Raw genomic sequence first — 26,627 nt, forward strand, 5'->3', positions numbered from 1 at the left:
GCTATTTAGCTAACTCTGTTGTCAGTGGGATAAGCCATACTGTGTGGTGTGTGTTATAGCCAGCCTGTAGCACAACAGCACAACACAAACAAAAGAAAAAGGGTCAAACCTAAAGAGAAAACCTCTAAAACACTTTAATTACATTAACATGAATTGAAAACGATGTCCTTAGCTCTGCCAACAAAATGTTTCTCAAAAAGAAATTTGAACGTTTTCTCAACCTAAGAGTCTACAATTATTTTATGGCATAAAAATACAAATGCTGGAGTTTTTAAACACTGTGTCCACTCACTGTCCACTCTGTTAGACACTCCTACCTTGTCGGTCCACCTTGTAGATGTAAAGTCAGAGACGATAGCTCATCTGCTGCTGCACAGTCTGTGTTCGCCATCCTCTAGTCCTTCATCAGTGGTCACAGGACGCTGCCCACAGGACGCTGCTGACTGGATATTTTTGGTTGGTGGACTATTCTCAGTCCAGCAGTGACACTGAGGTGTTCAAAAACTCCAGCAGCACTGCTGTGTCTGATCCACTCAGACCAGCACAACACACACTAACACACCACCACCACGTCAGTGTTACTGCAGTGCTGAGAATGATCCACCACCCAAATAGTACCTGCTCTGTGAGGGTCCATGGGGGTCCTGACCACTGAAGAACAGGGTAAAAGGGGGCTAACAAAGTATCAGAGAAACAGATGGACTACAGTCTGTAACTGTAGAACTACAAAGTGCACCTATATAGTAAGTGGAGCTGATAAAACGCTTTAACAACACGCTGCTGTTGTTAATCCCTACCACATTTTGTTTCACCTAGCCTTTGAGCTCAGGCAAGAGATTCATCTGAGAGTGACTGACTAGCAGTAGCGTCCCCTTCAGGATGCACCTGAGCATTGCCACCTGCTTTTTGCCATTGAAGCTTGCTGCTGAACAGCGGTCTGTTTTGGGCTTTGGTGGGTGCGTTCGCAGATGCAGCAGAATCTGCGTTAGCAAGCGAGATCGTGTGCGAATGACTAAAGTAAGCTCTGACGGTGTTGCGGACGTTAGTAGGCAGTCGGATGCGTATGGTGTGGCGCAAGGTTCCAGGGCTTTTGCTGGGAGCAGGCTGGCTCGCGTGACCTGGAGAGACGCTAATGCTGTCCACTCTACTGATGCTAACAGTGTGGCCCTCACTAGCAGAAGAGCAAATGCTAACTACACGGCCAGTGTCGTTTTTGCTAACATCTTCTGCAGATTTGCTAATGACCTCATTGATGGAGAAGTCTGGGGCACGGTGGCTGCTACCAGCAGAGGCAGTACTGCTAAGCACACTGCTAGCATCGTCCTCGGTCACCTTGCTTGCACACACACAGCTGTCTGTTTCTCCAACATCATCACCGTCTTTGTTGCTAACTGGTGGTTTCCCTAGCGATGCCGAATGTAGCACCAGTGGAACATTTTGCCTGTAAAACAGTGTTTGCGGGATGTTTACCTGTGCTACGCTACCTGTTTTACCTTCGGTCTCTACGGTAGCCCCAGGAGCATCGGTGGCAACACTGTGCGCAACCCCTTGACTTTCCTGACTTTTGAGGCGAGACTGTTTCAGTGTCACCCTGCCCACAGTGGGGAAGAACGTGATTTTCATCCTGTTCACCCTGTCTCGTCCTGAGGGGAGCGTGAGATTGTGTTTGTTAGCGGATGTTTGTGCTATGTGCGCATCAGAATTCGAGAGCGGCCGCTCCAGATGAATGTGAGCAACAGATGTCTCCCTTTTCTCATTATCAGGCATCGGCTGATGTGTGATCTCCTGCGAGATTCCTTCATCACTGCCAGGTGTGTGGGCGTGACAAAGAGGTTCAGGGTCATCTTGGCTCGGGCATGTCTCAACAGAGCTTACACCCCCAGTGGAGCTTTCTGAACTATTTTTCTTTCTTTCTTCTACCGGTATCTCTCTATTTTGGACTCTCTCCCCCTCTAGTAAAGTTTCTCTGACCTTGCTTTCTTTTGCCGCACTCTCTACATCTTTATCTTTCTCCGTTGCTGGCACTCTACCCTGGCTTCCCTCTCTTTCGTTTTCATCTTTACCCTCGTCTTTGAAGGTACAGGGAAAGTCTCGCTCTCCATTACCATTCTGTCCATCTCTTAGTTCTGCCTCTTGCTCTTCGTAAGTAAAGGCCATCTTCCACAGCTTCCTGGGCATCTCCGGAGTTAGCGGGCGCAGTCTGGCGGAAGCCCCGAACAAAAAGGGACGGGGCTGGTTGTCACTGGGGCTCGGGATCGGCTCTGTAGAGCTGAACGACAGAGCGCTGTCCAGTGAACTGAGAGAAGAAGTGGTGGTGGTGGACGAAAGACTGGACATGCTAGCAAGCCTCTGCGCAGGATGCCGGAAACGTCTTGAGAATTGCGGAGATTTCCAGAAAGCGTAGCGTCCTTTTCCTGTTCCGCCTTTACGAGCAGGTAAAAGTGGGCTGAATCCTGTCGTGTCCTGTGATTTGCCACTTTTACTGTCCATCACAGAGTTATCACAGCTAGACTGGCGGAGAACAGGGATGTGGGGCGAGACCTGTGTTGCAGGAGTCACCATGCACATGGAAGGTTCTGAAAGGCATCGGTTTCTAGACTGGCTGAGTTCTTCAATGCCAAGCGAGCTGACCGACGCACTGGATCTCGACGGCTTCAAGTTTAATGTCCCACAGCTGTGTGCCCCACCTGCCGCTGCCATGGTGATCTTCAAGGGATGCACCTCTCTGTGAAAAGTGGTCAGAGGAAGGAAGGAATCGAGATCTGGAGAGTGGAGAGGAGAGGAAAGCCCATCCTGATCTGTCTCTTCCGAGGAGGAGTGGAGGAGGAATGTGGCATCAGCTGGGGGAATAAAAGAAAGAAAGACATCATATAATGTCTTTGTTAAAGGTTACAGAGAAAATGGGGTTCCTAACAACCACCTGGAAGACCGAGTAAAGTGTCCCCATCAGATAAAAAGCACTTAAGGCTTTCATCTTTGAGGGAGAGGAGAAAATCTGAAGTGCCTCAAATGAGCACCAGTCCCACAATTTCATAACACCCTTTTAGAGAAATTAGAGCTTTTGAGCTTATTCACTTTCTTGAGCTTGTTGGTGTGGAACAAGTGTCATTTATTGATTTGGGCACTCAGGAGAAAACTTGGTCCCTGGCTCATTTAACAGCCTGTGGTGAAACTTACAGGATCGATTTTTCTACCTGAAGGTACGTCTATTGGAATCAGATCATTTTGATATTTTTTGTGTTTGCTTGCTTGGTTTTATCCACGTGTAATCTATTCTGTCTGCCCCAACGTTTTGCTACAATGCACCTTTGAAAGCTGTTAAATTCATCCTATTTATGTTTTGTCATTGAGCTTCCATTTTCACCAGGATCTAGGACTGTCCCACTGGACCAGCTTGGTGTTAAGTGTCTCTGTCACCACTCGCCGAAAGAAAAGGTGCGACCTATCGAGTCACAGCCGTGTTCTCTGACAACTGAGACCCACCGTGACCCAGTTTACTTTCTGTTGCCATGAAATGAATCAGTATACATGCACTGCATTTCAGGGGAAGACTAATGCAGCCATGGAATCCTGGGCTAGATTCTTTTGTAGGCTCCATGTTAGGGCTGTGCAATTAATCATACTTTCAGTCATTATCAAAATATGCATGTTGTTAAGGGCTTAGCAAAATGCCAATTACAGAGAACGAGCGCAGCTTCAATATCCTTAACTTGCTTAGTTATGTGCAAATGATCAGATCGGATTCGTGTGTCTAGACATCACCAGTCTATCTGCATGGGTTGCTGCTAATGACGTAGTTGTAACTACGTCAGTAACTACGTAACTACGCTGGTGACGCGGGTTTCAAATGCAGACGCAGGAGAGATGAAGATGCATCATCTCGCCCTCCAAACTATTCAGAATTGTCTGGCATTAGACTGAATCTTTGGTGCTCTTCTTGAATCCCAGCCTGTCCTTCACTTTGAAGTGATGCACTTTGATATCTGATTTGGGCAGCTAGATCATCCAGATGCATCTGTAAAAATCTGATTGATACCACATTTCAAACCACCTCCAAATGTGGTTTGGATCAGATGTGTTTATTTGTTTTTTTTGTTTTTTTTTTTGTTTTGTTTTTTGCTGTCTAGACCGTCAAAAATCAATCTGAGTACAATCTGGATGTGCCAAAATCAGATTTGGGCTGGCAGTATAAACAAAGTTTTTACTTAGCATTAGCATGCAAATTGTTAGCAACCCAGTATTTTTTCACCTGGTTTACAAAAGATAATATAAAAAAAAAATCAGCCTCCCCTGCTGGTCAAAACTGGTATAAGCTTTTAAGTGTTAGCCAATATTTTTATTTTTCATGTGGTAATGGGGAAAAATAGTGGGGGAGGTTTTTGATGACTGAAACTGTGATGATAGAAATATTTTTTCTGCTGAACTTGAGTTCAGTTGGCAAAACTTATATATGACATGTGACATGCTTATGGCATGGTTATGACAACGTTATATAGATGAGTGAAGTAAAGTGTTTGCTATTGCTCTTATGTGTTCTCCCATTAAAATGCATGAAGCAGTAACAACTAGTGTTACAACAAATGTGCAACACCATACGAAGCTTTTCAGAGAATCATGTCCTGCTGTATCTATGAGGGGAGCACAGTCAACCTCCCAGCTGGACACTGTTTAATATCCTGGTGTCATTATAAGTTAAACCAGAGCAGCACACTGAGTTAGACTATTGTTCAAAAATTTGGAATCAGTGTTTATAATCATATTATAAACAATCTGGAACAAAAGGAATATTTATGTATGTGGGTCCTGTGCTGTTTCATATATTTCAAATAATTACTAGGTATTCTAGGATGATTAAATATTAGATGTAATCAAATTGATGAAAAGAACTTTAGAAAAGAAGATTGCAAAGAGCCTACGAAAGCTTTGGAACATCCACAATAATTCTCTGCAGTGCAGTAACACTGATGTGGTGGTGGTGTGTTAGTTTGTGTTGTGCTGGTACGAGTGGATCAGACACAGCAGTGCTGCTGGAGCTTTTAAACACTGTGTCCACTCACTGTCCACTCTATTTGACACTCCTACCTTGTCGGTCCACCTTGTAGATGTAAAGTCAGAGACGATAGCTCATCTGCTGCTGCACAGTTTGTGTTGGTCATCCTCTAGTCCTTCATCAGTGGTCACAGGATGCTGCCCACAGGACGCTGTTGGCTGGATATTTTTGGTTGGTGGACTATTCTCAGTCCAGCAGTGACACTGAGGTGTTTTAAAAACTCCAGCAGCACTGCTGTGTCTGATCCACTCAGACCAGCACAACACACACTAACACACCACCACCACGTCAGTGTTAGTGCAGTGCTGAGAATTACCCACCACCCAAATAGTACCTGCTCTGTGAGGGTCCATGGGGGTCCTGACCACTGAAGAACAGGGTAAAAGGGGGCTAACAAAGTATCAGAGAAACAGATGGACTACAGTCTGTAACTGTAGAACTACAAAGTGCACCTATATAGTAAGTGGAGCTGATAAAATGGACGATGAGTGTAGAAACAAGGAGGTGGTCATAATGTTATGCCTGAATGGTGTACATTCAAATGCAAATTAGTAATTTGTAAGTTTTTTTGATTTTATTTTATTTTTTTTTAGCAGAACTGAGATCTGCAGTATTTTCCTGAAGATATCTGAATCAGGCGTTTACTCTAGATTTCCTCATCGGCAGATTCCACTGCAGCTAACAACCCTGTCAGTCAGCTCTTTATTCTCGTTTTTTGCTCCACAAAATTCTACAGTTTGACTGGATATAAATCAAGTTTTGTTAAAACCTAAATCTGCCACATTTCAGCTAAGAGCCTGAAACTTTAACAGAGAGCAGCAAAGTTAGTTTCGTTTTCACAGGAATGGATTTCTTTCTTCGGTAATTTTAAATTGATGGCACAAAATGTTCATTTGTGTAAATTACTGCCTTTTTAAACTCGTAGCACACGTTGATTTCTGTGGACTGAAACCGCTGAGTGCTGATTAGGGACCGCCTACAAATTCGATCTTCAAAGTCCGAGCATGACGTGCCAATATGAAGCCTTCTGATCCAGTACAGCCTTTTAGCGGAGAGAACACAAATCATGGCCAGTTTAGAACAACCCCTATTTATAATTATTGTTAATGAGGAGTCTCAATTAAGATTTCTATAGAATTGATCTTTTGATTATGACATGATAACAGATTTTTAACAAATAAGGTAAATAAGGAACAATCCCAGGAAAGCAGTATAGTTTTAATTATTAATTATGTTGCATTTGATCCAGTGTACTGGATCATCCTACAGCGATTACTTGCTCCCCTCTGTTTCAGTCTCAGAGTACTGATTTTTTTTTTCTTTTTAAATTCACTCATTTTTTTTCCTGGGGAGCAAAGCTTGCTTTCTGAACTTCAACATTCGAGTATCCATGTCTAAATTTAAAGAAATATACTATTATACAAATTTGTCATCTTTATGTTTGAAATATATGAACAGCTCCACTTAGATTTGGCTAAATGTGAGATCAGTGATCATTTCTTTGAGGCACAATTAGTCAAAAAGTTGTTCTGTTTCTTCAAAGTTAAATTGCTGTAAATTATTTTTCTCTTTTCTTTAGTAAATTATGCATCTTTAATTAAATACAAGTAATCCAAAAGTAACGGAAAGTGATCAGATTGCATTACTTTAGTACAGTAATCCTTTGGATTGGGTTACATTTGTAACAGGTAATCAGTAATTTCTGTTTCTGTAACAAAATACATTTTTAAAGTAACCCCTCCCCCAAACCTGCCTGTAACCTAAGAATAGCTCAGTCAGTTTGCACTGAAGTCCCTGTAGATACTGAATAATAAGCCTTAGTATGTAATAAACATGGGATTTTAAGGTGTTAACATGGCCTAAGGGGTTTTTTGTGCTTGTGGGGTAGCTTCCTATATCCATGAGGGCCGGGGCCCCTGCTTCAGCTCAGGTAAGCCTGTGCGTTGATCCACTTGTGTCAGAGATGACATTTTTGAGTAAATGGCAGACGGATGCCATCGCAATCATCCCAAAGGCATTAGCAAGTAAAGTTCAGGCAAGCCTCACGTTCTTCCCACACTATGCAGGAGCTTCCCTTATAAGCCTCTTAGGTTCACCACGGCTTAAACAATGCTCTTCAAATGCTTCTGACTCATAGCTCATGGATACAAGTGGAGAGTGTGGAAAGTGTGGATTCTAACCTTCCAGTCCACATTTGTAAGCAGAAGTGGAGATTTTTTATCACGATTTTGTTGTGTGGTGTTGAGAATTTTCTAAATTTGACATCAAATCACACAGAAACCATTCAGAGTGGTTATGTAATTCATTATGTAACTAACTACACCATTACGTATAATAATGTCATTATATTTAATGACGATAGTGCCTCGAGACGTCCATTAGAACCTCAGCCCAGTTGAAGCTAAATTGCTAAACCGCTGCTCTAAACACTCTAAACACTTCGGCGACAAAGCATAAAACACAGACCCTCAGCGAGAACAAAGAAAGATAACAGAGCTCAGTTCACTTTGGTTTCATACCAAAAAAAAAAAAAAGAGTGCTGACCTGCGAGGTCGTCTGTTTCCTGCGCCGCGTTCAACAGCGCGGCAAACGCGCTTTCCACTTCATCGCCAAAGATGGTGGGGGAGCTTTCTATCAGGAATCGGACGAGTGCAGCCACCTGGACGCCGGCAGTGGAAAAATAGCAGAGAAAACAAGTGTAAACACGAAACAAATCACCAGTGTCAGCACCCTGAACGGCGTCACATGGCACAGCTTCAGGAATCAGGCCTTAACCCGCTTACCTACCGCATCATAGAGAGACATTCAGAGATGCTGTTCCCTTTAACTCATCCAAATCTGACCCCAGAGCAGTCGGACCACAGGCATGTCCACGTGCGCATGTCGCTAATGCATATTTTAAATTCTGCTGCCGCCTTCTCTCTCAACAAGAAACAGACGGTGCAACTGGTTCATCAGTTCGATCCCCAGTGATGCTACAGTCGTCTAAAGCCTTGTGGCCTTGCTTTCTCTGGGCAGGTAGAACGGCCTTCGCTATGCCCCTGTCACTCTAGCTGACACAGGCATCTGTTAGCTGACAGAATTAGCAGTTAGTATTCTCCTCTAAGCGTGTTGAGCTGCTTGAAAAGATGTTATGAAGCTTCATGTCTCATTAATTAACTCATTAATAACTTTCCACACCTCATAGCGGTTCCTCTCCAGTGGATACCAAATGTCAGGAAAGCCAGAGCCACAAATAAACTGACTCTAGACTCGATGGAGGCAGTAGCAGAAGAGGACAGTGGCAAAACTAGAGAACATCTTGAACCTTCAGCACATTCAGGCGCTGGCTTATTCCACCAAAAGGTTCTAGCAGCACCAGCGCCAAGAGTGCTAACACACCACCACCACGTCAGTGTTACTGCAGTGCTGAGAATGATCCACCACCCAAATAGTACCTGCTCTGTGAGGGTCCATGGGGGTCCTGACCACTGAAGAACAGGGTAACAAAGTATCAGAGAAACAGATGGACTACAGTCTGTAACTGTAGAACTACAAAGTGGACCTATATAGTAAGTGGAGCTGATAAAATGGACAATGAGCGTAGAAACAAGGAGGTGGTCAGAATGTTATGCCTGATCGGCGTAGTTCTCACTTCACACTTTACTCTAATAGAATAAATCAGTATTACAGGCCAGAATAGGTTCTAAATCGCTTGTCTAAAAACTAGTCTTGTCTAATCTAATCTAGTCTAGACAGAAACTAAAAGTCATACAGATTATATCTGCTGTAACGTACAGCAACATGTTTATGTTCTTCACAGGTTACGATCAGCTGGGGCCAATAATGCGATTTTATTTTCGCTTTACACCATATTAATCCAGAGGGTGATGCAATACTGTGCGACAACATGGTATAGAACAAAAAGAACATTGTGCCTTTAAATAGACATTTTAAACTTTTGCAGGGATGCAATCAATCTGTTTCTCTCACATTTATCAACATTAAAAAATTAAAAAGATATTAGTAGAAAATATGAACAGAAGACAGACACACTTAACATCTATGTGCATCACAAAACAAAACAATACAACTATTTGAGTCCCTGAGTCGCCACATGGGAGCCACCAGAGCTGCTAGAGTCACCAGAGCTCCTTCTCTGTTGGCTGGTCTGCACCGTTTTGACCACCATGGAGTTTCACGCTGTACAAAGCTGTGCAAACCTCACCCTCATGAACTGACCCTCCTGCTGCTGCTGCATGAACTCAAACTATCTAATTAACCATTGCTCCACCTGTTTTGTACTCTAATATTTCTCTTTGGGAGTTCCTCCTTGCCACTGTCGCCACTGGCGACGCTCATGGGGGCTTGGACCTGGATTTTTCAGCAAAGCTGCTTTGTGACAACACCTGTTGTTAAAAGCGCTATATAAATAAACTTTGACTTGATATATACTGCACACCTTTAAAATAACTTTGTCACGCATCGGGAAGATTCAGACTTCATTTCCCAGCATGCATGTGGAGATCACATGTCAAAACAACTTCCCTCCGACTCAGAAACCAAAACAGACTCCATTGCCCACAATCCTTCAGGAGATCACATGACATCAGACAATAGCACACGCACCTATCAGCGCTCCCGATCGCCTGAATACTAATGTGGTGCACCTGTGTATCTTGTCATATGACCGTATTAGTTCAGTATATAAGCCCGGGCTTTAGATGTAGACATTGCGAGGTACTGTTTATTCCAAGAACTTACTGAGCGTTATATTTCTGATTGTCTTTGCCTGTTATGACCTGTGCTTTGTTTCCCTGACCTTGTTTTTTGCTTAACCCCTTTGTTCTGCTGCCTGCTGTTTGTGGATCTGTGTTTTTGACCTTTTGGCTTGTTTTTTGACCACGATTTTTGCTTTTTCCCTTTGATCTCGACTGCCTGGTATTATCACGATTGTGATCTGGCTGGCTTTTTTGGATTTGACCCACGTCTGTTTTCTGACCACGGCTTTGCCTGACGATAATAAAACAACTGTTGCACCTTTTATCTGCGAGCGTCTGAATTCTGTTGAACCGTCACAAACTTATTAGACTCTGTACACTTTTGTGTACTGTACACTCTTTACATAGATAAGCAATATACTTAACACACAATTGAATACATCAGTATTATGTGCTTTATTTATACCTGTATTACACAAATTTATGTCATATCTACATACAACTAAAAATAAATAGTACCTATAGCAGATATTTATAATATGCACTGTTCTGCTTAACTCGGTTAGATATTTTATATAGTTATTACTTGGATATATAGATAATATTATACTTGGACTTGGCTCCATTTTACGCAGCGCAACCTTTTGCACTTCTGATAGATGCTAACTGCGTTTCGTTGCCTTGTAGGTGTTCTAAGCATTGGGAATAAAGCTGAAGTCTATCTATTTATCCATCTGTCAGTGAAGAATAGTAAGAGGACGATTATGACGAACCGTGAGTAATAAAAATATAGATAAATTATACAGCTTTTCTTAATGAGCGATGTTGTTTTTCATGTATGCTGAAGGCCCTTTGGCATGCGGGGCCCCAGAGCACTCTCCCAAATGACCCTGATGGTAAATCCAGTCATGATCAAATCTCACAGATCCACCTTTGCCCTGTGCTGTGGTTTAACTGTGCAGATGGCGGTAATTTATTGCATGCGGTTTAAGAGATTAACAATCTGTTTACTTTAGTTCAGTGCATTGACAACAGCAACTGTGTGTGTGTGTCTGCATATTATGCATGCGAGTTGCCAACCGCCCTGCTCGTTGCCCAAGTATAGAAGGATTCAGGGCGTAACAGACGTCAGCGAGAGGCTGTTAAGGCCACTCCACTTTCTGCTGTGAAAAGGTCTTATTGCATATGTACAGCTGTCCAAGCCTGCACTGCACGAACACTGTCTGCACGTAAACTGGAAATTCAGTCAAAAACAGAAAACCCTCAGAGCTCTCCATTCAGCTCACAGCACCCTCCCGACGGCTACTCATTTCCCGCTGTATCCCACCATTCAGACGCCCTTCATCTTACAGCACTCCACAATTTACACGTTTGTGGAAAACACTGCACAGAGTCAAAAAATCCAGTCAAGGTGTGTAGCTGCTTTCAATCAGTTAGAAACTGTGTAATAATATGACACATTTTCAACCGTGTTTTGTTTTTGCATGGAGGCGCCCTCAAATCTGCTGTTCAAAAGTTTGGGAACAATGTTTTCAGTAAAATAAATTCAAAGTTAGATGATCTGGAATAATAAGAATAACGTTCTAATAAAATTAACATACATACATATATAGAATTCGAGAATTTCTTATTATTTGGTGGTGTTGCTGGTAGGTCAGGACCCTCACAGAGCAGGTACTATTTGGGTGGTGGATCATTCTCAGCGCTGCAGTAACACTGACTGGTGGTGTGTTAGTGTGTGTTGCGCTGGAACGAGTGGATCAGACACAGCAGTGCTGCTGGAGTTTTTAAACACTGTGTCCACTCACTGTCCACTCTATTAGACACTCCTACCTTGTCAGTCCACCTTGTAGGTGTAAAGTCAGAGACGATAGCTCATCTGCTGCTGCACAGTTTGTGTCGGTCATCCTCTAGTCCTTCATCAGTGGTCACAGGACGCTGCCCACAGGACGCTGTCGGCTGGACGTTTTTGGTTCTCAGTCCAGCAGCGACACTGAGGTGTTTAAAAACTCCAGCAGCACCGCTGTGTCTGATCCACTCAGACAAGCACAACACACACTAACACACCACCACCACGTCAGTGTTACTGCAGTGCTGAGAATGATCCACCACCCAAATAGTACCTGCTCTGTGAGGGTCTGTGGGGGTCCTGACCACTGAAGAACAGGGTAAAAGGGGGCTAACAAAGTATGCAGAGAAACAGATGGACTACAGTCCGTAACTAGAAATACAGAGTGACACTATATGGTCAGTGGAGCTGATAAAATGGATAATGAGTATAGAAACAAGAAGGTGGACCTAATGAAGTGGCCAGTCTGTATATATTTATATATTTATATCTAATTTTTAAAACTGAAATGCAAGATTTTTGATGTTCGGCACTGGATAACATACAAACATATTAAGCTATTAAGCTCAGCTCGTGGCAATTTACTGAAAAAACACAGGAGCTCCTTCATCACACGGGTCCCACACGAAAAGATCAGAATCATCCCACCCGCAGATCTCAGATCAGGGGAAACAGCAGGGCACCTCTACATGTGAGGGAGGCCACACTTGTGATCTAATCTCTCTCTCTCTCTCTCTCTCTCTCTCTCTCTCTTTCTCTCAGTCTCTTTCCTGTTTCATTTCTATCCTCTCATCTCGACGTGCTGATGCATATGGATGAGTCAAGCAAACAAGCGAAGGACGAATCAAGCTTGGTTCAGTTTGTAAGCTGTGTTTTGTGTTTTAAAGGTCAAGTTTGCTGACCTCTAATAGCCTCTAATAATGCCTATAATGAAGGCATAGAGCAACTGGGCAAATTGTACTCTATTCAGCTCTATTCACTTTTATTCATGTAGCACTTTTCATGCTGCGCAAAAGTCAGAGGCCTCAATTTATCTGTTTTTCCAGAAAAAACAACCATGAAGTACAAGCTCTTCATCTTTCAGGAAAAAAAAAACCAGGAGTTTCCAAATCTGGAGGTTAAAAAATGATTGAAAACTACAGAGAAAATGAGACTCCTAACAACCACCTGGAAGACCTGGTAGACACCAAAACTGTCCATCAGATAAAATACAGTCATGTCATAACTGAGGTTTAGGGGGAGGAACATGCCTGAAAACCCTCCTTCTAATCTAACACCCTAAAAGTTGCTATCTTCACCTTCTGTTCCTGTGACAAAGAGTTCACAATCCTCACCGCCACCACATCTCCTCCCTGTTCCTCAGTCCCACATCGGTTCTACTACAGCTATGAGCCAGAAGCTGCCCAGAAACTCCAGCCCAAGTTCTCAGAGTTCTTAACAATTAAAGCTTTCATCTTTGAGAGGGGAGAAAATCAAGCTTGCTTCAGATGCCCTCACTGAGAAAAAGAAAGAAGAACATTTGAAAACTGAAGATCTGGGGTGTCTAGTGAGGTGATATAGAAGGATGAGTCGAAATTTGAGAGCTTTGCAAGTTTTGGGGTACATAACAACATCTGGAGTTTGGTTTGTTTTTTTATCGAAGGCATCATGAATCAATAAGACTAGGAAGAAATTCATTCTACATGTAAGATAACGACCCCAAGCACAAGATCAAGATGCATATGAAACAAAGAAGCTGCTGCTATCACTGAATGTGTTTGATTACTTCAAAAAATGATCAACCAGCTTCTGAGACTGAACTTTGGAGGTGTGTCTGCAGATTCTTTAAGGAACTGAAAGTGAGTCTCCTGAAAAGAATGGAAGCTGGAATAAAGGTAAAGAGTGACAGCTGATATTAGGTTTAATTGTCGAGGCTTCTGTGTCATTTTTGTTGCCCTGAATAACAAAAAAATGAATAACTTGTACTTAATGGCTGTTTTGTAAATTTAAAAAATGAAGACTGATTTTTGCACAGTACTGTATCATGTCTGACATTTGTAACTGAGAGAATTGGTGTTACCTCCAGGTTGTTTTGGTTCTCCTGCTCTGCACTGCAGGGTGATGATCTCCACAGCATGTTGGGGGTGATGCACAATGCCAGATTAGCTGCGGTCATCTGATTTACATCTGCGTTGGTGTGGATGTGGTGGAGCATTCCAAACACATAATACAGCAGGGAGCGGTTTACCTGGGGCAACTTCGCCAACACACTACACAAAGACAAAACAGCAGGTAAACACAGGAAAATAAATAAGTAAACAAACAGGTAACACCAGCCAGGTGCTAAGCCAACAAACTGTAGACACTGAGAAAGAGGAATGCAACCAGCTGGCAAAAACGAACAAGAAAACAACAAACTGCAACTAGAACAACCACCATGAGCAACGTTATATTTACCAGGGCTGTCAAATGATTTTGATTCAAGCACAATATTTTGCTACATCATCCTTTAGAGACTTGTGTCTGATTTCCTGCTAAACATATAGAGCTGTGCATAAATAATTTGGTACATAAATAAGCTGTTCAAAACTATTTATCTTGGCTGTAAGATTATATAACATCTGAATAAATGCAGCTGTATTCATTGATGCTGCCTCATGTCTACAACTACAGCACACCAGTGACAATATCTCAACATAAAGCACTTCCTCTCCTGTATTATTGCATTTTGTGGATGTATTGTCAAGAAAGATTTGGGTGACTATTGAGTTCCACATTAGCCCCGTAGTTCCAGTCTAGAACTAAATTAGCCAAATTAAAACATCAAACATTTCCTGGCTGATCGGCTGTGTTTTGAGGTTTGGTGTGAAGTCATATTTATGGCTGGCGATAACAATAGCCTGTTGTAATTAAAACATGGATTATTTCTGACTCGTAGCTCATTAAAACGTCTTAGAAAAAGTTGTCTTTCAGCAACTGTGTTCTTTTCTAAACCAATTTTACATCCAGGACAGGTTTCAGTCAGGTTTTAGAGTCCTTCATAGTACAGAGTCTGCTCTTCTTAAGGTTTTAAATGACCTACTTCTAGCTGTGGATTCTGGCAGTTGTGCTATTCTTATTCTTTTAGACCTAAGTGCAGCCTTTGACACTATCGACCATACCATCTTGCTAGATCACCTGAAGTATGGTGTTGGCATCCAGGGGGTAGCATTAAAGTGGTTTGCCTCATATTTAGAAAATCGAACCTTCTCTGTTAGGTTGGGTCAATCTTTCTCTTCCTCTCCAGCACCTATCACTTGTGGTGTTCCTCAGGGATCCATTCTGGGACCTATTCTTTTTTCTCTATATATGCTCCCTCTTGGGTCTATCTTCCAGAAATACAATATCTCATACCATTGCTATGCGGATGACACACAGATATACCTTCCACTTAACCCAAGCAAAAAACTGTTCCTTACATCTTTTGTTTGATTGTTTGAGGGATGTCGAATGCTGGATGTCTAAGAATTTCCTCAAGTTAAACCAAGACAAAACTGACATTATTATCTTTGGAAATCCTGCCTCGGTTAGTGTTATAGCCAATGATCTGGGACCTTTGATTACTAATGTGCGTGACCACGTAAAGAACCTTGGTTTCATCTTCGATACTAACTTAAACTTTGAGAAACAAGTCAGCACAGTTGTTAGAGGAAGTTTTTATCAAAAGCATCCTGTCTTTTAAGGACCTGGAAACAGTTATCCATGCTTTTATTTCCTCTCGTGTTGACCACTGCAACTCACTGTACCTGGGTATCTGTCAGTCGAGCCTGTCACATCTGCAGCTGGTCCAAAATGCAGCTGCACGGCTCCTGACTGGTACCAAGAAAAGGGAAAGTATAACCCCTGTACTGGCTTCACTGCATTGGCTCCCAGTAAAATACCGGGTGGAATTTAAAGTTTTATTGTCTGTTTTTAAAGCTCTTCATAACCTGGCTCCAAGTTACATTTCTGACCTCCTTCACCTTCGCTCGACCCCTCGTGTTTTACGCTCCTCTAACCAGTTGTGTTTAGATGTTCCTCGCTCTCGTCTGAAATTCAAAGGTGATCGGGCCTTTCTGTAGCTGCTCCAAAACTTTGGAATAATCTTCAACTTTTTATAAGGGAATCAGCCACAGTGGACACTTTTAAGTCCAACTTTCTCTCAGGCATTTGAGTCCTGAGCGGATTATGCTATTAGTTGTCTGTTTCGTCTTGGTTGACTCTGTCTTGTCATCAGGTTCTTTTACATGATTGTTTTATTGCTTTACTGTTTTTCGTTTCTTTTATGTCTAGTTTTTTGTATTATTTTAAAATGGGTTTGTTATATGATCTTATTGTACAGCACTTTGGCCGGCACTCGTTGTCTTTTAAATGTGCTATATAAATAAAGATGACTTGACTTGACTAAAACAAGTTTAGAAATGGTGTGAAAAGTGCAGATTGTAAACTTTCAATTCGTACTACTTCAGAGTTTGTAAACAGAAGAGAAGACGTTTTACTATGATTTAAATTTGATGAAAGGTTGTTGTTGTGCACATTCTTGTTTTGTAGAAAGATATGGGCCATTTTCCATTTTGATGGAAAAAAAGATGCTTAAAATATTTGACACAGCTCAAAAAGTCGGTATGTACGTTTAGACAGTCAACCTAAGATTAAATAACACTTTTTCCTGATTTTCCTGATGATTTTAGAAACAATTTTTAATATAAAACAATATTTTAAGAGGTTTAACTTAGGAATTTGTATAAAACAGATTCATGTTTACTTTTTATATCATTAACGTTTTACTACATTTAAAAAATATGTATTTTATTTTAAAAAAATCATCAGAGAGGAAGCATCTCAAGGCATGAGAAGGCAAGTCACACTCGCTCACTATATTTTTATTAATAATTTGTTTATCAAGTTTGTTTAACTTTTATGAGTTACCAGAGTTATGAGCTTTAATGGCTAGGTAATTAAAATTTTGTCAAAATAATGTCATATTATAATTTTTATTACTGATTTTAAACACACAAGGTCACCTGACGACCAACGAGTCAGCCAGTTTACAGAATCCTCAGTTTTAACCAGAGCGTCACTGGAGTCACCGTCACCGGTTTACACCACATTCATACAACACCAGTGACTGTAAATATGTGTGAATTAAGCTCTCCTTTCTATATATACGATAATAGGAGATGTTAATGGACAAATTAAGATTATTTAGTTTTGGGATGAAAGAAACTGATTTTTTTTTAAATGTATCCACCTGAATTCACATTCCAAATGGAGAATGACTCATAAATATCTTTTACTTTTTTGCCATGTTTCGAGAAGTGCAGGCTGTATACAATGCAAACATAATTGATTTCAAGATAATTATGTAAGATATTATGCAATTATATTTCATAGCATAATGACAGCCTAAATTCTAAGAGTTAACCTGAAACTGCATTGAGTGCTTCTCTGTGCCAGACGTTCATTAATAAAGCTGAGGAACAGAAATTGGTTTAGACTCTTGAGCAAGCTCTCTTAGCTTGAGAGGCGCTAACAGATCTCCGAACCATATGCTAATGAAAACGACCACAGCAGAGGTATAAAAACGGCTGGCAGCGCAGCAGCTCCAGAACATGAATAATGAAAGAGCGCCTCATGTGAGTAAACCTGGGTGAAGACATGGTAAAAAACGCTGCTTTTAATTGTGCTTAAAAGCTCAGTCGCATTAATAATCGCCATTTTTAACGTGTTATTTTTGACAGTCCTAATATTTACATTCAGTAATTATTTCAGTTTCTTCATCAGATCAGTAAATATGTTATATATAAATAATACGATGCAGCATATTTCCAAACCAAAAACAAATATACAGAAAATATATGCATATTTGTTAAATATAATATATATCATATACATATAGTATAACTGTAGGAGTATATTGTGTTGAAATAAGCGCAGCTGCAAATATGACTACATTGAAATATAAAAATGCTGTCGGAACCTCGTCTGTCCACTTTTGTCATTTTTCAGTTTTTGACATAATGTGAAAATGCCGGTTGCCCTTTACATTGTCTGCAAATTCCATGATGAACGGACAAACAGAAACGGCCCAAAATGACTTGGAAAAATGTCTGGTTCCATTGACTTACATTAAACCTAGAGTGGGTTTTTTCCTTCTCCTGTAAAGTTACCGTTTCGCTGATACGAGGTTTTGTTCCGACAGCAGTGATATACATATGACTGGCACATCAAAGCACTGATGCACATCCACTGTCTGCAGTATTACTTTCTCTTGTTCTGGATGAACTTTATGCACATAAATTATATGCCGACCAATCAGATTGGTGCAGTAAATGATTGTTACACGCCCACAGACACCTGGTGAGATTTAACACATTGATCAGGTGATACAACAGCTGATAAAAATGTTATGATGTCAGACGATTCTCAGTTTATAAACAATATTGGGCTGCATTGAGGCTCAGAACTGGCCTATAACTGTATAGACATTCCCTGTTTAAACCTCAACTGCGTTTTAATGATGAGCCTCCAAAGCGGCCAACGGTTGTGGTGGGAAGCGATTTGGCTCGCTGTAAGCATTAAGCATTTTGAAAATACAGTCCAGTCAATAATAGTGTTTGATATGGATATGAAATGAAGCAGTCAGGATGTGACTGAAATGTCGACTTTCAGCTTTAACTCAAGGGGTTTAACAGAAATATTGCATTAGCCGTTTAGGAATTATGGTCATTTACAAAGTCCTTCCATTTTCTCAGGCTCAATAGTACTAGGACAAACTAATAATTATAAATACAAGGATTATTTTTAATGTGACTGCCTGAAGTCTGGAACCTGTGGACGTTACCAAATGATCCTCCCTTGAGATGCTTTGCCAGGCTTTACTGCAGCCGCCTTCATTCGCCGCTTGTTTGTGGGTCTTTCTGAATCCTTTTTTGTCTTTAGTCAGTGAAAAGCATGCTCAGTAGGGTTTGAGGTCAGGTGACTGACTCAGCCATTTAAGAACCTTCCATTTTTCTGCCTTAAGAAGCTCATGGGTTGCTTTTTAAGGTTTGTTTAGGGTCATTATCCATCTGTACTGTGAATGCTGTCCTACCACTTTTGCAGCATTTGACTGGACTTGAGCAGAAAGTATAGCGCTATACACCTCAGAATTCATCCTGTGACCCAGTTCCAGTGGCAGGTATACATGCCCATGCCATAACACTACCTCCACCATGTCTCACAGATGTTGCAGTATGCTTTGATGAGCCCTTCCTTTCCTTCCCTATACTCATCTCTTCTTCCATCTGGTACAAGTTAATCTTGATTTCTTCTGTCCAAAGAATCTGCAGGCTTTTTAGGTGTTTTCTAGCGAAGTCTAATCTGGCCTTTCTGTTACTGAGTGTTATTAGCGGATTTCATCTTGAGAACATCTCTTGTATTTGCATTCATGAAGACGTTTCTTGATTGTAGACTTTGACAGTCATACAGAAACCTCCTCTAGAACATCCTAGAATTAACAAGGGGTTTTTGATGTCCATGTTCTGGTTCTTACGGGCCTTTTAGTGTTGCTAAGCTCGCCAGTGCATTCCTTCTTTTTAAGACTGTACCAAACTGTTGATCTGGCCACTCTTAAAGTTTTTACTGTCTCTCTGATAGGCTTGTTTTTTTAGCCTGATGATGGGTCCCTTCACTTGCATCAACACTTCTTTGGACCAAATGTTGAAAGTTCCTATAAACATCAAATACATATTTAAAACTAGGAATCAACTCCAGACTTTTTTCTCCTTAATTTGAAGCTCTAATAAAATTAACATCCAGAATAAAGTTCTAATAAAATTAACATCCAAAATGAATTTCTAATAAAATTAATATGCAGAATAAAGTTCTAATAAAATTTACATCCAGAATGAAGTTGTAATAAAATTAATGTCCAGAATGAAGTTCTAATAAAAAATTATATCCAGAATGAAGTTCTAGTAAAATTAACATCCAGAATTAAATTCTAAAAAATTAACATCCAGAATGAAGTTCTAATAAAATTACCAGTAACACTTTCTATGAATGTCACCTTTGTAAGCATCTATAAGCACATTTATAACATGTTATAATGTATTCATAAGGCATTATAAACATGGTTATACATTTTTATAAAAAAGAATTACACTGAATTACACTTTATAGCCATGTTTATTATACATTATGAATTGTTAATATAATGCATTATAAATAGTGTTCATAACACGTTATAATGTCAGTGCCAAAGAAGTCAGTCCCAGCTTGGAGAGCGTAAAGTAAAGACAAATACCAAGCTAACGGTGGTGAACATTACCTTTCCCACATTGGGTAAAACACTGATGGCAGCTCTAGTTTAAACTCTGACATTTGAAGCCTGTAATGTGCTTTACTGTGTATGTTTTAGTGTTTCAGTAAATCCTTCAGTAAATACTTCAACTTGAAGCCTCACTCTGAACACTGGAGGAGGCTTTAGTACAGTACGCTTCACTTTACTTAGAGCGGATAAATACAACTTATGAGCTCTTATAATTTGTTATGATCAGTACTTATAATGTATTATGTTAACAATTCATAATGCATAATAAACATGGCTATAATGTATAATGCATTTTTTAAATATTTATAGCTATGTTTATAATGTCTTATGCATGCATTATAACATGTTATGAATGCGTTTATAGACACTTACAAAGGTGACATTCATAGAAAGTGTTACCAAATTAACATCCAGAATGAATTTCTAATAAAATTAATATGCAGAATGAAGTTCTAATAAAATTCATATCCAGAATGAAGTTCTAATAAAATTAACCTCGAGATTGAAGGGAGGCCACATCTGGCCGTAAAGCTGCTTATCAGCTAAATGTCCAATTACTTTTAACCTGTGAAAATGGCAGGAATTTCGACAACTTCATTTAATCATTTATCTCGGGGTTCTGCCATACGTCCCTCATCCCTGGATATATATGTTGGAAGTTTATTTAATAAACAACAAAGTATCTGAATACCTGTTTCCCCTCACTGTAAACTCAAAGTGCCCAACTGATAAATAACTAGCACATCATTCGGCCAGATGGTCTGAGAGTTTAAACACTTTTGCGCATTAATTAATGTAAATAACATGCATTTGCATGCGTTCTTCACTGTTGTCATGACCACCAAAAAATGGCAGTGGCTGTGAGTGTGGTACTCATGAGGGTGGTGCAAATCAGTATCATTACGCAGATCACACTTTGCTGGCTAATTAGGATTCAGTGAATGTGTGACGGACCTCTTGGCGGAGGTGCATCTGTCCTGCTGATCATCTGCTTCCATCACCTCCATCCAGTCTTCATACAATTCACAGCCCAGTACACTATCTGGCAGCCGGCGCAGGAACTCCTACACACACACACACACACACACACACACACACACACACACACACACATATGCATGCAAATGAGTAATGATTCCTCATGTTTAAACATACAGTGTAATTAGAGAGGCTCTATAATCCCGTAGAGAACACGGCCCTTTATATTAAAGTAGAACATACAGTTCAATGTTAGAGTCACAGACAGGATCTGATGATGTTTACATTTCTAGACAAATAACTCATAACAAGAATTTGAAATAGAGAAGCAGTCAAAAAGGTTGGATCCTATGATTGCTTGTTTTCCAAGCATATACTTGGAAAGTATATCGCTGTTTTCGGAAGAAAACCTCGTATCTCCATTTTTGACGTTTTTCAGTTTTTGACATTATGTGAAAATGCCTGTTGTCATTTACATTGTATGCAAATTTCATGATGATTGGACTAAAAGAAATGACTCAAAATGACTTGGAAAAAAGTCTGGTTCCATTGACTTACATTAAAAGTAAAGTATGTTTTTTCCTTCTCCTGTAAAGTTACCATTTTGGAGATCCGAGGTTTTCTTCCGACAGTGGTGATTTACTATTTTTAATAGTGAAAATGAGAATTTATGAACTTAAAAAAAAACTGAAATGAAATGTTAAACATTTAAATAAAATCTAGTGTTTAATCAATTAGAATATTTTTATCATTCCTTTTATATATGCTTCATTAAGGCTTATTAGGAGAAATTAATTTTAGATTTCAAATTGTTGTAGGAACTTATATGATACAGTTGTATGCAAAAAAAAATTCCATGCTGTGTTGATTTTGTAAGCGTAAATAAGTGAACTCATCCTTCACAGCGAACACACTTCTGCACATTTTAATAAACAATAACTGATTATTCACTGAATTTAACATATTGGGGGAAAATAAAACCTAAAATGCAGCCTGTGTAAAAATGAAGATTATATTTTATGTTTAATTTTTTCCAATACGTTAGCCTTTAGCAAAAAATAGAAATTATGCACTAAAATTAATAAAAAGATGCCATATTTAAGCTTGTTGTCTATAGAGGATGTACAGCAGTAGGTAGGGAAAGTGATGTATGAATGTATTTCCAAAATAGAACAATTTGCTTTAAGACAATATTGACAAAAACAAGTATCTTTCTTATATATTGTGCTTTGTAAAGTTTGTGAAAATGTTGCAAAACTGCAATTTTATTCTCTGCGAGAATTTTCTTCTTGCGATTTTAATGAAGTTTAACATTGTCTTAGTTTTGTGTTTATGGGGATCTGTTGTTATGATGAAGTAAATGGGCTCATTGTGTGAATAATGTTGTGTTGAAAATGTTGCATGTTTGCAAAATTCACAAAAATTGCCATCAGTTACTGGATTTACATCATTTATTTATATACCCAATTCCAAAAACGTTGGGACAGTAAGTAAAACACAAATAAAAATAGAAAGCAGTGAATTTATAAATCTACTTTGACCTGTATTTCAACAAAAACAGTAAAAAGACAAGATATGCAAAGTTAACTTAATTTTTTTGTAAACATATGCTCATTCTGAAATTGATTCTTGCAACACATTCCAAAAAAAATTTTAAAATCCATCCAGGAAAGGCCTGAGCGAGGATGAGTCAAGGCTCACCACTTTGCCAGAAAGCGCATTCCTCTGCCAGGGGTTACAAAGATTTTAGGTATTTCACCTTCTCCACTGCGTAATATCATCACATCGAGAGATTCAAGGACTCCAGCGAAATCTCTGTGTGTAAAGAAGATGTTGAAAACAACAACTGAATGCCTGTGACCTTTGACCCCTCAGGCAACACTGCATTAAAAACCAGCTTGCTTCTGTGATGGAGATCACACATGGATTGGGAAAACTAAATGCTGCCACTGCATCTACAAATGCAAGTCAAGAATGGTTTGTGCACAGTAGAAGTCATATGTCAAAAACTTCCAGAAACGCCGCCAACTTCTCTGGGCTCAAACTCATCTGAAATGGACTGATGCTGTGGAAACATGTATTGTGTTCTAATGAGTCAACCTTTCAGACTGTTTATGGAAATAATGGATGTTATGTCTTCTGGGATAGAGAAGAAAAGGGCTATCCAGATTGTTCCAGCATAAAGTTCAAAATCCAGGGTCTGTCATGGTGTGGGGGGGCGGTATGAGTGGGCAACATGAAAATCTGTGGAAGCACCGTTAACACTGAACACATTTTGGAGCAACATATGCTGCCTTCTAGATGCGATCATTTTCAGGGACTTTCATGTTTTTTCTGCAAGACAACACCAAGAAATATTCTGCGTGTGATCTGCTTCAAAAACTGGATCAGTTTGTGTCTTCAGTCCCAAAAAGATCATCAAGTGCTGTTAAAGGGAAAGGTGATGTAACAGAGTGGTAAACATCCTCTTGTCCCAAATAGTTTTGGAATGTGTTGAAGGCATCCAGTTTGGAGTGAGCATCTATTTACAAAAAAGTAATGAACTTCATAAGATTGACGATCAAATATTGTGTTTCTCATTTTCAATTTAATTCAGGTCAAACTGGAATTAGTAATCATTGCTTCCTGTTTTTTTGTTTGTTTGTTTGTTTGTTTGTTTGTTTTTTATACACTATCCCTTTTTTGGAATTGGGATTTTTAGCACAAAACATGTTAATAAAATTGGGTTAAGATAAACAAAGATAAAACAGTTCAAAGAAATTAAAAACCATGTTTATGCATACATTTATGCTTACATTCTTGAAATTTGTGTCTAAAATAAACAGAAATAGAAAAGTTTTAAATGTAAAATTGTATGTAATCATACTGTTAAGTAGTGGAATGTGTCATCATTAAGGCATCTGAACTAATCAAGAGTTGGTAGACGGGGTATTAATAGCACAACTTCTCAGATTTCTAATATTTCTGATGGAAATATGTGCTTTTCCACAGTTTATACTACTTCACTATTTTTTTTTAATCAAGAAAGTAAGAAAAATGTTCAAATATATGTTTTTTGTGCTACTTTTTGCAGTGAAAGTGGCTCTAATTTATCTAAATGACAAATACAAAAATGTGTCATTTGCTAAAGAGTGAAGATGTGTCAGTGCTAAAATATAGTGATTCACTGCCTGACTGGCAACTCGCTGCAGCCCATCTTTATGCTATAAATAACAGCATGAATTAAACCCTGACAAGGTCAAGTGACGTCAGGCTGCGTTCAGGAACAAAATCATAATTACCTTTTTTTTTTCAATATGGAAGCTCAACCATTAGAGAAAATGAATCTTTGCAAAATTGAGAAGAGACTAAAACTAGGACTACTAAAGCGACAATGATGTAAAAAAGACTGAAGCTGACTGATAAAGTGTTTGTAATGTGTAACGGTAAGACTTTCTATGAATGTCACATTTGTAAGCATCTATGAACACATTCATAACATGTTATAATGTATTCGTAAGGCATCATAAACATGGCTACAAATATTTATAAAAATGCATTACATGTTATAGCCATGCTTATTATACATTATGAATTGTTAACATCATGCATTTTAAGTACTGTTCATAACAAATTATAAGAGCTCGTAGGCTGTATTTATCTGCTCTAAGTCCAGATTCCAGTGTTAAGAGTGAGGCTTCAAGTTGAAGTATTTACTGGAGAATTTACTGAAACACTAAAACACAAACAGTAAAGCACATTACAGGCTTCAAATGTCAGAGTTCAAACTAGTGCTTTTACCCAACGTGGGAAAGTCAATGTACACCACCGTTAGCTTGGCACTAACTTAACACTGCATATCCAATAGAATGCGAGCAGAAATGGGCAATACTGTATGTAATGTAAGTTGTGTTACAGAGTGAAGGGTTCTAGCGCTTGATGTTAGAACCACTGAGGGAACAAATTACAATGACAGCGCTCTACTATCTCGCCTCTCCCTCATTAGGCCTTCACTCCACAGTAACTCCACGCTCAGTGTGATGTCAGAGGAGGGTCAGGGGAGGGGCTGATGGGTACTTGGTTTGCTGTGATGTAATGTAACCTTTAAAGTGAGAGCGCTGGGTAAGAAAAGCACATTGTAGCAGTAATTCTAGGCTGGACAGCCTGTTTGGAGCATCTGAATGTTCAGGACTGAAGCACTGAAGATGCAGCTCTAACAGCACCAGCAGTGAGAAATAACTAATACTGGAAATCTCAGGGCTTAAATAAACTTTGTATTCGTCTTCAAGCAGGGACTGACGTCTTTGGCACTGACAGTATAACATGTTATTAACACTACTTATAATGCATTATATTAACAATTCATAATGTATGATAAACATAGCTATTAAGTGTAATTCAGTGTAGTTAATTTGGTAACACTTTCTATGAATGTCACCTTTGTAAGCATCTATAAACACATTCGTAACATGTTATAATGCATTCATAAGACATTATAAACATAGCTATAGATATTTATAAAAATGCATTATACATTATAGCCATGTTTATTATGCATTATGAACTGTTATCATAATACATTATAAGTACTGATCATAACAAATTATAAGAGCTCATAAGTTGTATTTGTCCACTCTAAGTAAAGTGAAGCGTACTGTACTAAAGCCTCCTCCAGTGTTCAGAGTGAGGCTTCAAGTTGAAGTATTTACTGAAGGATTTACTGAAACACTAAAACATTCACAGTAAAGCACATTACAGGCTTCAAGTGTCAGAGTTTAAACTAGAGCTGCCATCAGTGTTTTACCCAATGTGGGAAAGGTAATGTTCACCACCATTAGCTTGGTATTTGTCTTTACTTTACGCTCTCCAAGCTGGGACTGACTTCTTTGGCACTGACATTATAACATGTTATTAACACTACTTATAATGCATTATATAAACAATTCATAATGTATGATAAACATGGCTATAAAGTGTAATTCAGTGTAACTCATTTTTTATAAATATTTATAACCATGTTTCTAATGACTTATGAATACATTATAACATGTTATAAGTGTGTTTATAGATGCTTACAAATGCGACATTCATAGAAAGTGTTACTGTCTTTACTTTATGCTCTCCAAGCTGGGACTGATGTCTTTGGCACTGACATTATAACATGTTATTAACACTACTTATAATGCATTATATTAACAATTCATAATGTATAATAAACATGGCTATTAAGTGTAATTCAGTGAATTTCTTTTTTATAAATATTTATAACCATGTTTATAATGTCTTATGAATACATTATAACATGTTACAAATGTGTTTATAGATGCTTACAAACGTGGCATTCATAGAAAGTGTTACCAACAAAACAAGTAAATTTTCTAAACATCTTTCTTCAGGAGATTTTTTTTATTTCGTTATTGATGACAATTCATTACTCTGTAACTATTTTAGAAATTGTACTCCTGTTTCTTTCTCCTGAAGAATAAATCTTAAAATAGTGAATTAATTTTAATAAATACTCCAATCTAAAAATTTATTTTTAATAATGTGATGACCTCCAAGCTATAATAAATCTAAACATGAATTTGGATTAAGTGTGATCGTGTAAATCTGGATTAAATATAAATCTGGACCAAGTGTGAATCTGAGCAAAGTGTGAATCTTGACTAATAGTGAATCTGGACTAAGTTTGAACCTTGTATATGCATGATTCCATATTAAAATGTGAATTTGGATCAAGTGTGGATCTGGATTAAGTGT

General features: G+C 39.1%; 1 protein-coding gene across 1 annotated transcript in view; it reads right to left on the reverse strand.

The window, feature by feature from the left end:
- Positions 1-779: 779 nt before the first annotated feature.
- Positions 780-26,627, reverse strand: part of arhgap20b (Rho GTPase activating protein 20b) — a 91,379-nt gene continuing 65,531 nt past the window's right edge. The window contains exons 12-15 of the mRNA XM_036580160.1: positions 20,865-20,974; positions 13,659-13,848; positions 7,595-7,709; positions 780-2,840 (exon numbers count right to left, since the gene is read on the reverse strand). Coding sequence (XP_036436053.1) covers positions 826-2,840; positions 7,595-7,709; positions 13,659-13,848; positions 20,865-20,974 — 2,430 coding nt within the window. The 3' untranslated portion in view covers positions 780-825. The remainder of the gene's footprint in view (positions 2,841-7,594; positions 7,710-13,658; positions 13,849-20,864; positions 20,975-26,627) is intronic.

This window comes from Colossoma macropomum, unplaced genomic scaffold (genome assembly GCF_904425465.1).
Source record: "Colossoma macropomum unplaced genomic scaffold, Colossoma_macropomum, whole genome shotgun sequence".
NCBI classification, from domain to species: domain Eukaryota; kingdom Metazoa; phylum Chordata; class Actinopteri; order Characiformes; family Serrasalmidae; genus Colossoma; species Colossoma macropomum.